This window comes from Vitis vinifera, chromosome 12 (genome assembly GCF_030704535.1).
Source record: "Vitis vinifera cultivar Pinot Noir 40024 chromosome 12, ASM3070453v1".
Lineage (NCBI taxonomy): Eukaryota > Viridiplantae > Streptophyta > Magnoliopsida > Vitales > Vitaceae > Vitis > Vitis vinifera.
This window is the reverse complement of record NC_081816.1, coordinates 7,600,475-7,614,888: the sequence shown is the minus strand read 5'-3', so window position 1 is coordinate 7,614,888 and position 14,414 is coordinate 7,600,475. Positions and strand designations below refer to the sequence as shown.

Here is a 14,414-nt window from a genome sequence, read left to right as displayed (position 1 = left end):
AGGAAGGGTTGTTAAGGGTTTTATGGTTATGTGGTGCATGATAAAAAAAAAACGAAAAAAATTGCAATCTATTATTGCCAAGTTGATAAAGGTTTAATGATGCAATCTTAATATTCAAGAGGTCACTTAGGAATTAGAAAATGAGATAAGAGAAAAGCATCCTCATTATTTGAAGATTTATGTACGTCAAGTTTAGAAGACTAAACTTTTGTTAACGAGGGAAGGTAATCGTCTCATCTACAGGGCACACACCCCCGTCTGACAAGTTATGTTGAATAAAGCTGATATGTTCCCTTACGAAGTCCACGCGAAGCAACCTTTGCTTTTTCCACTTGGAATTATATTTTTTATCAGCGGGGCCTCCGTGAATGTAGTTGATGACAACTCTGAGAGCTACCAAAGTTGTGGGGGCTTGGACGGCCAAACCCTGGGCCATTTCTCTTTGTCATGTGGCTGTGCAGACATATTGTCTCATGTGCCCAACCCCGATTAGTCTTTCCACTAAGTAGTGGAGACTTCTTCACTAATCCATGGTATGGCCATGATCTTTGTGGTAGGCATACTTCTGCCTCCGATCTCGTTTTACCGGATCTGTCTTAATTAGCTTGACCATCTGAAATCGAACAGGTCATGGATCATGGGGAGGAGTTTGTCATATGAAATGTTGAGTGGGGTTAGGTTAGCTTGGCTAGACTGTTGTTGGTTGTCACGTCCCTTACTAGCTTGCCTCAGTTGGTTTGAGGGCTTAGAACTTCCGGCATGGTGGTTTCTAGTTAGCCGGTTGGTGACTAGGACCTGCTTGGTAGTCGCGCAGATGTCGTCCTCGAGCATGGAGTACTTGTTTACTGGTCTAAACAAGTCATCCATTGTTGCTAGCAGCTTCTTGGCGAGAGATTCGAAGAACGGCGCACTCGGACAGATGTTTTTCTTAAAGATTTGTAGGACGGCGTCCATGCTATAGGACTAGGACTCTACTTGGAGTGCGACCTGTTCGAACTGTTTCACGAAATCTCTTAAGGATTCATTTTCTTGTATCTTGATGTTTTGAATGGTGCTTTTGTTTTGCTTATGGTGAGTTAAACATAGGTAGTGTCCCACAAAAGTTTCTGATAGATCCCGAAAATTGTTCACAGAGTTCTTTGGGAGGCGGTGGAACCACGAGAGACCCTGAGCATGTAAGCTGGCTGGAAAGACTTTGCATAATAGTGCATCGTTCCCTATGTCTAGGGTCATGAGCTGCCTGTAGTGCATGATATAGTCAAACGGATCGCTCATTCTGTCATATGTCGTGAATTTTGGCACCATAAACCCCCTTGAGGGGTCATGGTTGATGATGTGAGGGCTAAAAGGCATGGAGAGTATGTCATCTAATTGTCGATTGACAGAGCTGAGTGGACCTCGATCTTCTAGAACCCTCGCTTATTGCTATGCTGGAGGGTGGGAGGGTCACTCCGATATAACCGCTGCAGCCGAGGGACCAAGTCGGACCTCCTGGGTTGCTGCTACACATGGTCTTCTCTCCACACCAGGTGTCTGAGGTCCCAATCCGACCCGCATTGTGTTAGATAGTTTCAACCTCCTGTTGCGCCTCATTTTTGTTGACACGCGGGTAGAGTTAGAGCTTTCGTCTAGCAGCACTTGGCAAGCTAGTGAAAACTTCTCATCGGGTTGTATCTCCTAACTACCAAAAGAGAACTTTACGTTCCTGGGAAATAACACCTCGTCATTTTTTCTAGAGGTTGTTCGCTGACTTTTGGGTTGTCGACTGTGAGAGGGGCCCGATGACAATACTTGGGCACTCAACACATCATTTTCTTCTTTAAGTCTCATCGTCTCGCAGAGTAGGGATTGTACCTATCACTCACTCTTTTGCTGACGTCTTTCCATACTTTCACGCCAGTCGAAGTATCCTTCGCTACCCATGGCCGATGATCGACTCCTAAAGGGCGTTGACATCCTTAAACATTCCCATAGACGGCACCAATGTTGATGTAGTGTCAATTGAAGTCAGATCCGTCTAAGTTAATAGGGCTTAAACAACCTTCCTCCCTACGTTGTGCCTCTTAGAACTCCAGCCCAATAATGGGGAGACTAGGTGAATTTATTTTTTACTCAAAGGATGTCAGGACAGGTGGTCTAGGCACACCCCTCCGAAGCTTAAGTTAGGTAAAGATAGTTTAGGATCCCCCAAAGAGAGAATGAATGGATCAACTTATTCGTGCGTACCTTGTTTTTGCTTTAAGAGGGTTCTTATAGTGCTAGGGAGAAAACCACTGTAGTGCTAACTAAGCACTTTGACCTTTTCTGTAATGATGATTGTCTTGTAGGTGACAAGACAATCATTATAGTTGTAGGTGTAATGAGAAAATATGTCATAATGCTTAACCGTGCAGTTGCCTGTCCCTTCAACCTGTTGGAGGTGTGGGGTTGTGTGCGGTAATTAATTGACATGGACTTGAGCGTTAGAGGAGGTCCCATAAGTCATTCCCATGCCAGATGTGAATGATTTCGTAAAGTAGTGGGCCTTGAAGGCTGACTAGGTGGTTCCATCCCCTTGGGGAGTTCGGTTTTGCTTGTTATTTGTCTACATAGGGGAATGATCCCTCCTATCTATGACCAGATGAATTGGTCATGGTCTAGATGGAAGAATCCAAACACTGCTTCCCCCTTATCCGAACAGTGCTTAGTTGGAAGTGACACGTGGAATGACATGTGGAAGATCCCCACATGTATGATATAATTTACGATATTAGATGTAATTATATCATGTAGATCTATAAGAAAATGTTAATTTTGTAATTGTACACTCATTATGAAGTTACATAAAATACTTCATTTCATTAAATATCAATAACTTGTGCACATTACATTACAATGTCCCTTTAGTGCCAAAATAAGGATCGATGTGGTTCAACCCCGTCTTACTGTTGGAGACAATATTGATACCAACTCAATGAGCTTCGATAATATTGATTAAAAATTTTAACATGTCATGCATATATCTCTTGAATGAGATTTCAATGTAAACAAAAATTAAGTAAACATTTAAATTTAACATGTTGCAATGGAATGTGAAAAGAAAATTAAATAATCATGTAAAATGAGCATATTCCAAATATATTGATTTATGCTAATAGCTAAATTAATTAAATAATTTAGCTAAGTTAGTTTACTAAATCTAAATCTATGAGAAATCTACAAAATATACTAATTAATTATAATTGAATGTAAAAATAAAATTAAATAATCATTTAATATGAATTTTTTTTAATCTAAATCTAAATCTAAATTTATGAAAAATTTACTAAATATAAGAATTAACTATAATTGAATGTGAAAATAAATCACAATAATAATAAAAAATAACATATTTGATATTTCAAATATACTAGTTCATATTAATTAAATTTATTAAATAATTTAGCTAAGTTACTTTTTTGAATCTAAATATAATTCTATGGAAAGTTTACTAAATATAAAAATTAACTATAATTGAATGTGAAAATAAATCACAATAATCATAAAAAAAAATGAACATATTTGATATTCCAAATATACTAGTTCATGTTAATTAAATTAATTACATAATTTAACTAGGTTAATTTTTTGAATTTAAATCTAATCCTATGAAATATTTACTAAATATAAAAATAAACTATAATTGAATGTGAAAATAAATCACAATAATTATAAAAAATGAATATATTTGATATTCCAAATATACTAGTTCATGTTAATTAAATTAATTAAATAATTTAGCTAAATAAATTAGTTCAATCTAATTCTAACTAGATTGAATGTGAAAATAAAATTAAATAATCATCTAAAATAAATATATCCATCTATAATTAAATAATCAAATTAACTTAAGTTAATTCAATAAAAATATACAAATTAATTACAATTGAATGTAAAAATAATATTAAATCATCCATATTGCAAATATACTAATTAATTGAAAATATATGAATTAAATACAATTAAAAACAAAATTAATCACAATTTAAAACAAACATATCTTAAAATAATTGAATAATTGAGCAACCTTATAAAAATTTGGAGCAATGAAGAATGAAACAGATATAAAATGAGTTATTTATAGAAAAATTTTGAACCAAAATAGCCGTTGAAAGATAATTTTACTGTTGAAAAATAATTTTGGCCGTTTGAACAAAATTTGGGTGAAATTTGACCATTGGATTATGATTTTAACGTTAGAAAAGTAATTCAACCATTTGATCAAACTCAAATTCAATTTGAGGCGTTGGATGGATGACCGTTGGAGGCGGGCGTGATCTGGGCCACTAGATTCCACTGAAGGGAGAGGCGAAAAATCGTCAAAAAGTCAATGATTTATTGCCAAAAAATAAATGATATTCCATTGTTCCAAGTTATTTTTTTAATTTATCTATGATTTATCATCTTTTGCGATATATCGGGTGATATTTTGTTGAAATTTTACAATTTTTCTCCCCTATAATAAATTTCCACGAAATTCGTGTCCACGACCTCCGGACATTTTCTTCCATGAGAAAAATTACACAAAGAGGAAGGATCACGCGGACATAAGAATGGTGCACCAAAGGTGGCAACGATGGAGTGGGGCCTAGGGATAGAGAGGTGCTGGTCGGATTGAGCAAGAGCTAAAAAGTGGGCCCCAAGGGTGCCACTATTCAGCTTCGATAGCAATAGTGAGCTCCTTCCCAAAAGTAAGGCTTGTCAAGGACGCATCAGCCAGAGTAATGTTGAAATTGGCTGCCCTTTCTGTCAACATATTACGTATTTCCCTACTAGCAATCTCTCTTTGAGTTAAACTGTGCAACCACAACCTCCAGAATTTCAGGCCTTGTGATTCCAACAGTGAACAATGGCTCAGCCCAGCCTGAATGCTAGCGCTATGTCACGGACTTAGTCGTTTACTAAGCTCGTGCGGCACTTAGACAAGTCAAGACGCTTGATCTTGCTAAGTCAGCCTTGTTCCCCAATGCTTAACTTGCTAGGCTAAGACACTCGCGACTCGAAAGCTTACGAAGCTTAGTAGGCAACTCCTTAAAGAATGGAAGCTCTTTATTACTCAAGGAAGCTTTTACAAGTGCTTGGAAGCTCACTTGCTTGGTTAGGAAGTGATTTGGGTGGTGCCTTGGCCAAATGAGGCCCTCACCTATTTATAGGCACCAAGGGAACTCTCTAGAACCTTGGAGGGTTCCTTACAAATCAAGAATATTCTAGAACATCCTACCCTATTCTATGTACAACCTTATGTACAAGAATATACAAGAGATTCCTAGAAGTCTCTAGAAAGCCTTGGACTCCTCCCATGCCTTCCACCATAGTGTAGAGATGTGTGGACATCTGTAGAGATATGTGGACATCTCTAGGCATTTCTAGAACCTTCCACACTCTTCCCACCAATAGCTTAGTGTAGATGGCTCCAGGAGTCTCCAGAAGCTTCCCTCCTCTTATATAAGCCCATGGAGAGGGTCATTTGAAGCATCCTGTGACAGCTAGCTCATGTTTGGTAACTCTGAGAAATAGTTTTTATATATAATGTTTTATTTTTAATTATTTTACGTGTTTATATAATTATTTTTTAAAATAATCTGAAAATAATATAAAAACAAAAAAAATATTATTTAAAAACATTATATCTTTTATTCTTAAATAAAAAATAATTCTTGATTATTAAATATATTTTTAATATTTTTTATTTTAAAAAATAGAAAACTGTTCTTAAAAACAATTTCCTAATAAATCCTAAATTTCTAAATTTGAGTTTTCAAGTAATTGAATGTTATTAAGGTTAGGTGAAATAAATTTTTAAATACATTCATTATATTTCAAATTAATTTTTTTTAATGTATTTTGAACTTCAAATTTGATTTAAGACCTAATTAATTTTTATATAATTGACCATCTAAATTCCATGGCATATTCTCCCTTCTCTTTGCGGAGGTTAAATAAAATTTGGACGCTCTGCAGTTGATGTTGAAGCTTAAGTGTATCACCGCTAAAAAGGCAGCCCAAATTTGCAGCCATGGCCCGGCCCAGGCCCCATCACTATCTAAGGGGCTCAAGGGTCAGGCCCAGCCCACCTCAAAGCGGACAAGTTTTTTTCGAAAGGACATGGTAAAATCGTAGAATCCAATTTCAAACCCTAAAAATGAAAACGAGGTCAATTTGGTAATAAAGTTCAAATGTATATCCATTTATGTAACAAGCTCCACACCATATAAACCTCTCATCTCCCTCACTGACTTCCGCCGTTTCCAAAACCCTAACCCTAGCGCTAAACCAGAACCAGAAACCTTCACCAAGATGGGTCGGGTCATCCGCGCCCAGCGTAAAGGTGCCGGATCCGTATTCAAGTCCCACACCCATCACCGCAAGGGTCCGGCGAGGTTCCGGAGCCTGGACTTCGGCGAGCGGAACGGCTACCTCAAGGGTGTGGTCACCGAGATCATCCACGATCCCGGTCGCGGCGCCCCACTCGCTCGAGTTACCTTCCGCCACCCTTTCCGGTACAAGCATCAGAAAGAGCTGTTCGTCGCCGCCGAGGGCATGTACACCGGCCAGTTCGTCTACTGTGGCAAGAAGGCCAATCTCGTTGTTGGCAATGTTCTGCCGCTTAGATCCATCCCCGAGGGTGCCGTTGTGTGCAACGTTGAGCACCATGTGGGTGACCGCGGGGTCTTCGCTAGGGCTTCTGGGGATTATTCGATCGTTGTCAGTCACAACCCTGATAATGGAACCTCCAGGTATGGAAGAAAATTGATTTTTCATTTGTGAATTTAACAGTTGAAAATCGCCGAATAATTTGTATTTTAGTATGAATTCTATGATTTTGGATCCATACCATTTCCTAAAACTCTGTTTTTGGATGTGTAAATGGTGAATTTAGGGTCAATGTGTTCGTAAGACTGTTTTCTAGCTTATCAGGGTCTTATTGAATTGGCAATTTGGAGTACATAGATGTTTATATTATCAAAAAGATGGTGTCTTTTGGGGTGCAATTCGATTAAATTTCTGCGTTGCATGATTGAAATTAGCAATAGAAATGGTAGGTGGTAATCATGAATCATGATTGAACTTGGGCTTTTTGATAAGAGCGATTTGTGGGAAGGATTAGGAAGTGTTCCACAATTTATAATTGTATTGATCAAACCGGGTGATTTGTGGGAAATATTAGGAAGTGTTCCACAATTTGTAATTGTATTAATTGAACCCAGTTCCATGGGGCTTTGATGATTGTGTTATATTTGGATAAAGTGGTTTTTGTATGTGTGCACTGCAAAAATTTGGTGCCCTGGGACCCTATGGCTGTATTGCTTATGTTGAAGCATGGAATATAATGTGGATTCTATTGGCCGGGATTATATTTAGGATTTGGAAAATTGAAAACCTTGTTTATGGCTTGGAGATTCCATACCCTGTCAGGATTAACTGAGAAAATGAGTGGTAGTTTTTAGGTTCCATCTGGCTTTGTGTTGGCATCGACATTAGTCTTTCTATTCTCTTTCTACATTCTAGGTGTTGATTGAGAGTTTTTTTTTTTTTTTTTCAAATGAAATCATGTGATGAACAGGGCAATGAGTCTGAATATCTTCCCAAATGCCTGGAAGTAAGAAAATATTTGGTTTATCCCCTAATATGCCCTTTTCATTTCTGTAAGCCTATGGTTAACCAAATCCTAAAACTTCATTCTCTTCACGATGAAAGGTTCTGCACTCAATGTAGACCTGCCTCCCTCCAAATTTTGTAGCTTTTTAATTGTGCTTTTCACCAATCATTTTCTAACTCTATTCCAATTGCCAAATTTCTAAAATAGTAATCAATACCACCTATTCTTACTATGTTCTCCCTAAAGTGAGAGATATAAAAGCATCATTTGAGCTCATTTGCTTTAGAGATGGGTTTGCCCTGGTCATTGGAAAACTGTTTTGTTATTTAGGGCAGCTTTGATCCCTCCTTTGCACAAGCAACCTGCATGAGTTTGGCCCTATATTTAGCCACAAGGAAATCCAAATTAGAAATATGCACATTCAATAAACCTTGAGGAATGCCATGAGGTGAAAAAAAATATAAGGAATTGCCTTCCGAGATATATAAGAAAACTAACAAGAATGAATGCAACGAGGCTTTAGCGATCATGATCTTAGGTGTCCCTTTTTTGTGGTTTTGATTTGGCCATGACTTTGGGTTAAAAGAGGGGACATGAAGGTTAAAAATGGTAGCCTGGATTGTAAGGAATGAAAAATCCAGTGCTTTGGCACAAGACACTTTCTAACATTTGCTTCACCTTATTATAACTTTTATCTCAATGATTTATATTTGTGGCATTCTTGATTTCATTGTTTTATCCTTCTTCTGATCGCTATACAGATTCAGTTGAGTGTTGATATAACTTGAGTTGGTTGTCTCAGATCTCAAGGTGTTAAGCCTCATATATTAAGTTAATGATCTCTTGACTGAATTCTCTCACAAGGTTTAGTGTCTACTAGGCATCTTTGAATGGTTACATTGAACACCATGCTGTTACCCCTCGAAGGCTTTTATTCCACAATAATGCACCTAAATAAGGTTTATATTCTCATGGACTGATTTCTATAGCAAGATTTCATGTCTAGAATGCATTTTTTCGAAAATTGCATTGCACGCTCTATTCTGCTACGTCACTGATACGTTCTTCCCAATGTTTTATAAGGCTAAAAACAGTTTTGATGGGTTCTGTCCAAATTAGGTAAAGCATAATCCTTGGGGCAAAACAAGATGTGAGCCTCAACTTGAACAAAGATAATTTTTTTTTGATAGGTAATCAACTTGAACAAAGATAATAATAATAAATATAAATAATAATAAAAATAAAAATAAGAAAATTTAAAAATACTAATAAAATCATATGAAAATTCAATAATTAGACAACCATAAAATTCATAATAATCAAATAAATTGTATGTCACTTTCAATAGTTTCTAATTTAATTCCTTTTTTTTTCTTTCTTAAAATTATACTCTCTCATGTCTTTGTCAAATAATCTTCAAAATTGGCATCACTATCGCTAGTAAGATCCTCCAATTGATTATAATTGTATCCAGTTGCTCTATTATCCTCTCCATTAGTGTTAATGGCAACATGCTTTTCTTTTTCATCCATTAATGGTAATGATTATATACAAGCGCAATCATTATGGTGGCCAAGCGCAATCCCTCCGGGCTTCCTTTCTCTATTTAATACATTCTCTTATGTGTTTACCCATCAAAAAAAAAAAATATATAGTGACCAATAATTTTTTTCTTTTATTTTTTGGATATATAAATTTTTGTTCCCATTGGGGCTTGAATCTAGAAACCTCCTACAAACCCTCTCAACCATTTACCACTAGAACCAGGCCTCAAGAGCCAATGATTCCTTTATTTATTTTTCTCAATCTCTTCTTATCCTTTCCATTTCAATGGTAAATTGGTAGCCAAAGCCTTATTTTTTAAAAGGTTTAGCCCTAGTCTTGGATGCAAGGCAAAACATATAAATCTTTACCGAAACTAGTAAAAACACTAGTCATTAAAACTAATGAATATTGAGGCTTAAACCTCTTATAAAGTGTACACAAAAGCCCATAAAGGCCCTAACCTCTTAGAAAATGTATACCAAAACCCATAAAGGCCCTAAATCTATTAAAACCTTTTGAATGTTTGAGGCTTAAGCTTCAGTAGCCTTAAGGCTATAATCGTAAGACTAGAAGCCTCAAGAGGTAAGGCTTAAGCCTTGATTACCCTGTAATAAGTCTATAGCCTCAAGGCTGCTCAAGGCGTAAGCCTTAATAATAGAACACTGTTTCTTCCTGCATTGCAAGCCCGTGTTAATGGTTCTAGGTTTACTGACTGTGTGGCTCAGCCTTTTAATAATATTTAATTTCTTTTTAACATGGTTATCAATCCTCATGAACCTTATAATCTGGGCCTAACTATTATTATTTTTTGATGTGGCTGTTAATCAATCTCTAAATCGTGGTATTTGTGTAGAATCAAGCTTCCATCTGGAGCCAAGAAGATTGTGCCCAGTGGGTGCCGAGCTATGATTGGTCAAGTTGCAGGTGGAGGTAGGACTGAAAAGCCAATGTTGAAGGCAGGAAATGCATATCACAAGTTCAGGGTCAAGAGAAACTGCTGGCCTAAGGTACGTGGTGTTGCCATGAATCCTGTGGAGCATCCCCATGGTGGTGGTAACCACCAGCATATCGGTCATGCCAGTACTGTTCGCCGTGATGCCCCTCCAGGGCAAAAGGTTGGTCTTATTGCGGCCAGGAGGACTGGTCGTCTCCGAGGTCAAGCTGCTGCTACAGCTGCAAAAGCAGACAAGGCTTAGAGAGCACTGTTATGTTGATCTGTTTCTCATTTTTGTTGTGGGTTTAGAACATCTTTTATTGACTTGCCAATGGATAAGTGAGATGATTATGTTGAAGTTTTGGTATCTGGATATGGGATTAAGGTATGTTAGAGAGCATAATTAAATTCGAAGGATCATGTTTAAATTCTTGACTTCTGTTGAATTCCTAGTAGTGAAGATACTTGTTTGGCCCCTGCGACATTGTATGGTAGCTTTGGTATATGCCGTATGCCCCTAAAGCTTTAATGACCACAAACAATATTGCTTGTCTTCACTGCAAATGATAATCTGTTACCTTCTGTGTGGTTCACCCGCGCACAACCTGTTCATCCAGTTCTCTAAGACTGGCTTAGGAGACGTCTCCTTCAGGTCCTGAGTGTTGGTTTTATTCTGATTCTGCCAGCCTGTAGGCCTTGAGGTTAAAGACTGGTTTCTGCCATGTGTCGTGACTCGTGCCCTTGTGACTTACTAGTAGAAAGTTACACAACGTTTTATACTATGCCACGTGCAGAGCTGTGCTCCTCACATGGTAGCCCTAATTTCTACCCGCACAAGTGCCAATCCAAAACTTTATATGGATCCGTGGGAACTGGAGACAAAGGTGAAAAATATCTTTTTTTTATTATGTGGCTACTGGTAAAACCAGTCCCCATTAAGAGACTGCTTTGGTTCATCTGATATTTGTGATATGTCTATGCAGAATGCCGATAAATCCGTGTTATGATCCCAAAATCCAAAAGAGAATTATTAGGGCTCTGTCTCTACTATTTGACAAGATTTCCTCATCAGATTGCTCCATTTACTTTTAGTTAGCCCTTGTGGTGTCGCAGTTGGTTTTAATACAATTTTGATCTGAGTTTCTCTGTTTTCTACCTTGTTGGAATGAATTAGGTAAGATTTTTCTTTTTTCTTTCAGTTGTTACTTTAATACAGTATCAGACTTGAAGATTTGAAACATTCCCAGATGATGATTTAAGAGCTAAACAGCAACAGAACCAGGAGACTTACAAATCCCAACCACCAAAATGATCCAAGAATGACTTAATGGAAGCAACAGAGACATCCATCTCTCTGGTGCACTTCGGCTTGAATCACAGAGAGAGGTCTAATGGGGCTCATCTAAGCTCAAGTTGCTGCTTTGATAATCCGTTTAAGCTATCATCATTGCTAATTGGACACATTTGAACCCTGGTCCTCTATACCCTCTGTTCTAACCTTTAATCATTTTCCCTGGTGGAAATTTTATCTATAGATTTTTCTATGATCCAAGGAAGTGGGAAGTTCTTGCAATGTGAGATGTTTCTCCGGTAATATATTTGACCCTAATTATAAAATTAGTGTCAAGGTAGCTTCCTCAATTATGAAATTAATTTAACATTAGTATCAACCTCTATAGATGATATATCATAACTTACGATACTTCACAAAATAGGATAAGTTACAAGTTATTATGTTATTTATACTCGACAACAAGAAGTTATAAATTATCCTAGTTATTAATATTATATTTTATATTTAATCAAACATATGATAAGATAAATTGGAGGATATATCATCCAATTTTTTTTTTATAGGTTACCTCTTTATAGGTATAATAATCTTAAGTCTCGGATATAAAAATCTTAAGTTGGGATTGAAGATTCTCTTCAGTTTTTTTCTTTTTTTCTTTTTTTTTTTCGCTTTTTTTATTACTCATTTTGTACAATAGAAAGCTTTTCCGGAAAAAAAAGAAGTTACAATTATAGTTTGAAAAATAAAAAACTACAATATGTTTTCAAGTATATGTATATGTGGATTGACGAAAAGTATGCTATGAGATTTCTTTTGTGGTGTGGTTCTGCATTGTTGTAGTCTCGTTCAATCATCTCTTTTGATTCTTTTAATGACCTTTCTCGATGCCTGTCGTACGCTCAAATATGACACTCCGATGTGGTGTCCTTTTCCATGGGTGTTCTGGTTGTATGGTTAGTTTTTACTTCCAAGTTAGAGTTCGGAAAGAAGATCAAATGGCCAGAGCTTGGACCAGACTGCCTTGTGGGAAATGTCTCTGACAAAGACCGTAGAGGTTAGATTCCTCGCTCCCTACCTTACATGTGGCTACTCAAGTTTCCTTTCGTAAGTCGAGCAACTTCCCCATTTGAAGAGCTGTGTGAACTACAGACTTCCTGGCATATCATATGGCCGTCCCTGTGTAATTTGTTGTCTCATATGATTCATATCACCTTGTCCACTACTAGGGAAAAGAACAAATCAAACTCATTCCCTGTTGATTCTCGAGTAATCGGAGATGAAAAAGACGACTCAAAATTTTGTGAACAATGCGGAGTCGAATTTGTTGATTCTCGGATACAAAGATATCAAATGGGTTACATCAAACTGTTATGCCCAGTAACGCATGTGTGGTATTTAAAACGTCTTCCTAGTTATATCACAAATATTTTAGATAAACCTCTTAAAGAATTAGAAGGCTTAATATATTGCGATGTGTGATTTGATCGAAATTTTGATTTTACAGATTCAGAAGAGAAACTGTCATCCCATTCAATCCAATTGGGATGCCTTGACTCTAAGATATCTCTTAAGAGGAGTAACATGAAGCTCAAAATTATGAGTGTATTCTATACTACCAAATTAACGCAAGTTCTAAGACAGGATATGGGTGGATATCTCAGAGAATACATCTATCCATTTAGGAAGATAAATATCACTAAGATGTAATAGGCAACATAAGTGCCCCTTCAAGCAACCTACAAATGCTTTTTGCAATATTTATGGTCTTACATCCATACCGATATCCCTTTATCATAAGCTTGTGTTCCTTTTTCTTTATTCATTTTTTGTTTTAAAAAAATTATAGACATTTGTCACTAAGCTTTTGCAGTTCTACCATATTTGTACAAACTTGCGAGGCTGATGTTATGATATTACCTTGTACACCAAGTCTTTCAAGACTTTGTTTCTATATTTGTTGAAATTATTGGCCACATGCTATAAAGCATAAATTCCTTGCATGCTTACCACATAGGAATGTATCATCGATTTGTATATGATTGGACTGCAATAGTCTTAGAGATGAGACCTCAAGGTTTGGACAAGTGGAGCTATTGATGCGACCTTGTTTTCTACCTTTTAATATTTTATTTTATTTTATTTTATTTTTTACTTTAAACTAATAAAAAACAATGATATAAATTAAACTTCCAATTTTCATATCATTCCACAAGGGAAATTATGTATGTGTTGGTGCAGGAGGCCTCATAAATTTCTTAAAACTTTAATATTTTACTAATATTTCATCAAAATAATAATAATATTTATTTTTAAATTCCGACCAATGGCTCCATCATTCATACACTTACAACAGAGATACGCCTTCTTCTATGCACAAAATTTCCAGTGAAAGCTAGGGTTTGAGTGGGACAGATAGGAATCATGGGACTTTGGATTTGGCTCTTGGGCCCATCTGTGAATGTCATCCTGGCCCCTTCTCGGAGCCGCATATTTTCAGTAAGTTCCAGAAGTTTTTCGCATGAAAGAAACTGTATTTCTTGTCTACCTCAGACCACATATATGAGGGTGCATGATATCCTTTAATAAGAAATGGACTAGATAAAATCTAAGTTTTAAGGTATCAATACACATCAATTCCATACCATACACAGGACCTGATGAGTTCGACTTCTAGATCCATCTGTCTAAGTCACTCTAGACCCTTCTCGGAACTTCTCAAGAGTCTAGAAATCTTTTACGCAGGAGATGCCTTCTTTCTTGTTCTGATTTTTATTTATTTTTCTTTAAAAGAACAAAATGAAAAATTATCTGCTCTACAAATAATTCTACACCATAAGTGTCATCCTCCGGCTGCCTTCATCAGAGCTTTTTAGAAGTTTGAAAATGCTTTATGTGAAAGAGACTTTTTTTTCTTTCTTTCATGGTTTAAAATGAACGTTGAAAGGTTTCTTTTTGGCAAATGAATAAAAATTTAGGGAAGAATCTAAAGTTTCTTGTTTAATTCAACATAAAAAATACCTCAA

At 36.5% G+C, this 14,414-nt stretch overlaps 1 protein-coding gene across 1 annotated transcript; it reads left to right on the top strand.

The window, feature by feature from the left end:
- Positions 1-6,096: 6,096 nt before the first annotated feature.
- Positions 6,097-10,579, top strand: LOC100258586 (60S ribosomal protein L8-like). The gene is made up of 2 exons (XM_002281440.5): positions 6,097-6,755; positions 10,017-10,579. Exons 1-2 carry the CDS (start codon positions 6,316-6,318, stop codon positions 10,357-10,359), a joined length of 783 nt encoding a protein of 260 aa, XP_002281476.1. The 5' UTR covers positions 6,097-6,315; the 3' UTR covers positions 10,360-10,579.
- Positions 10,580-14,414: the final 3,835 nt, after the last annotated feature.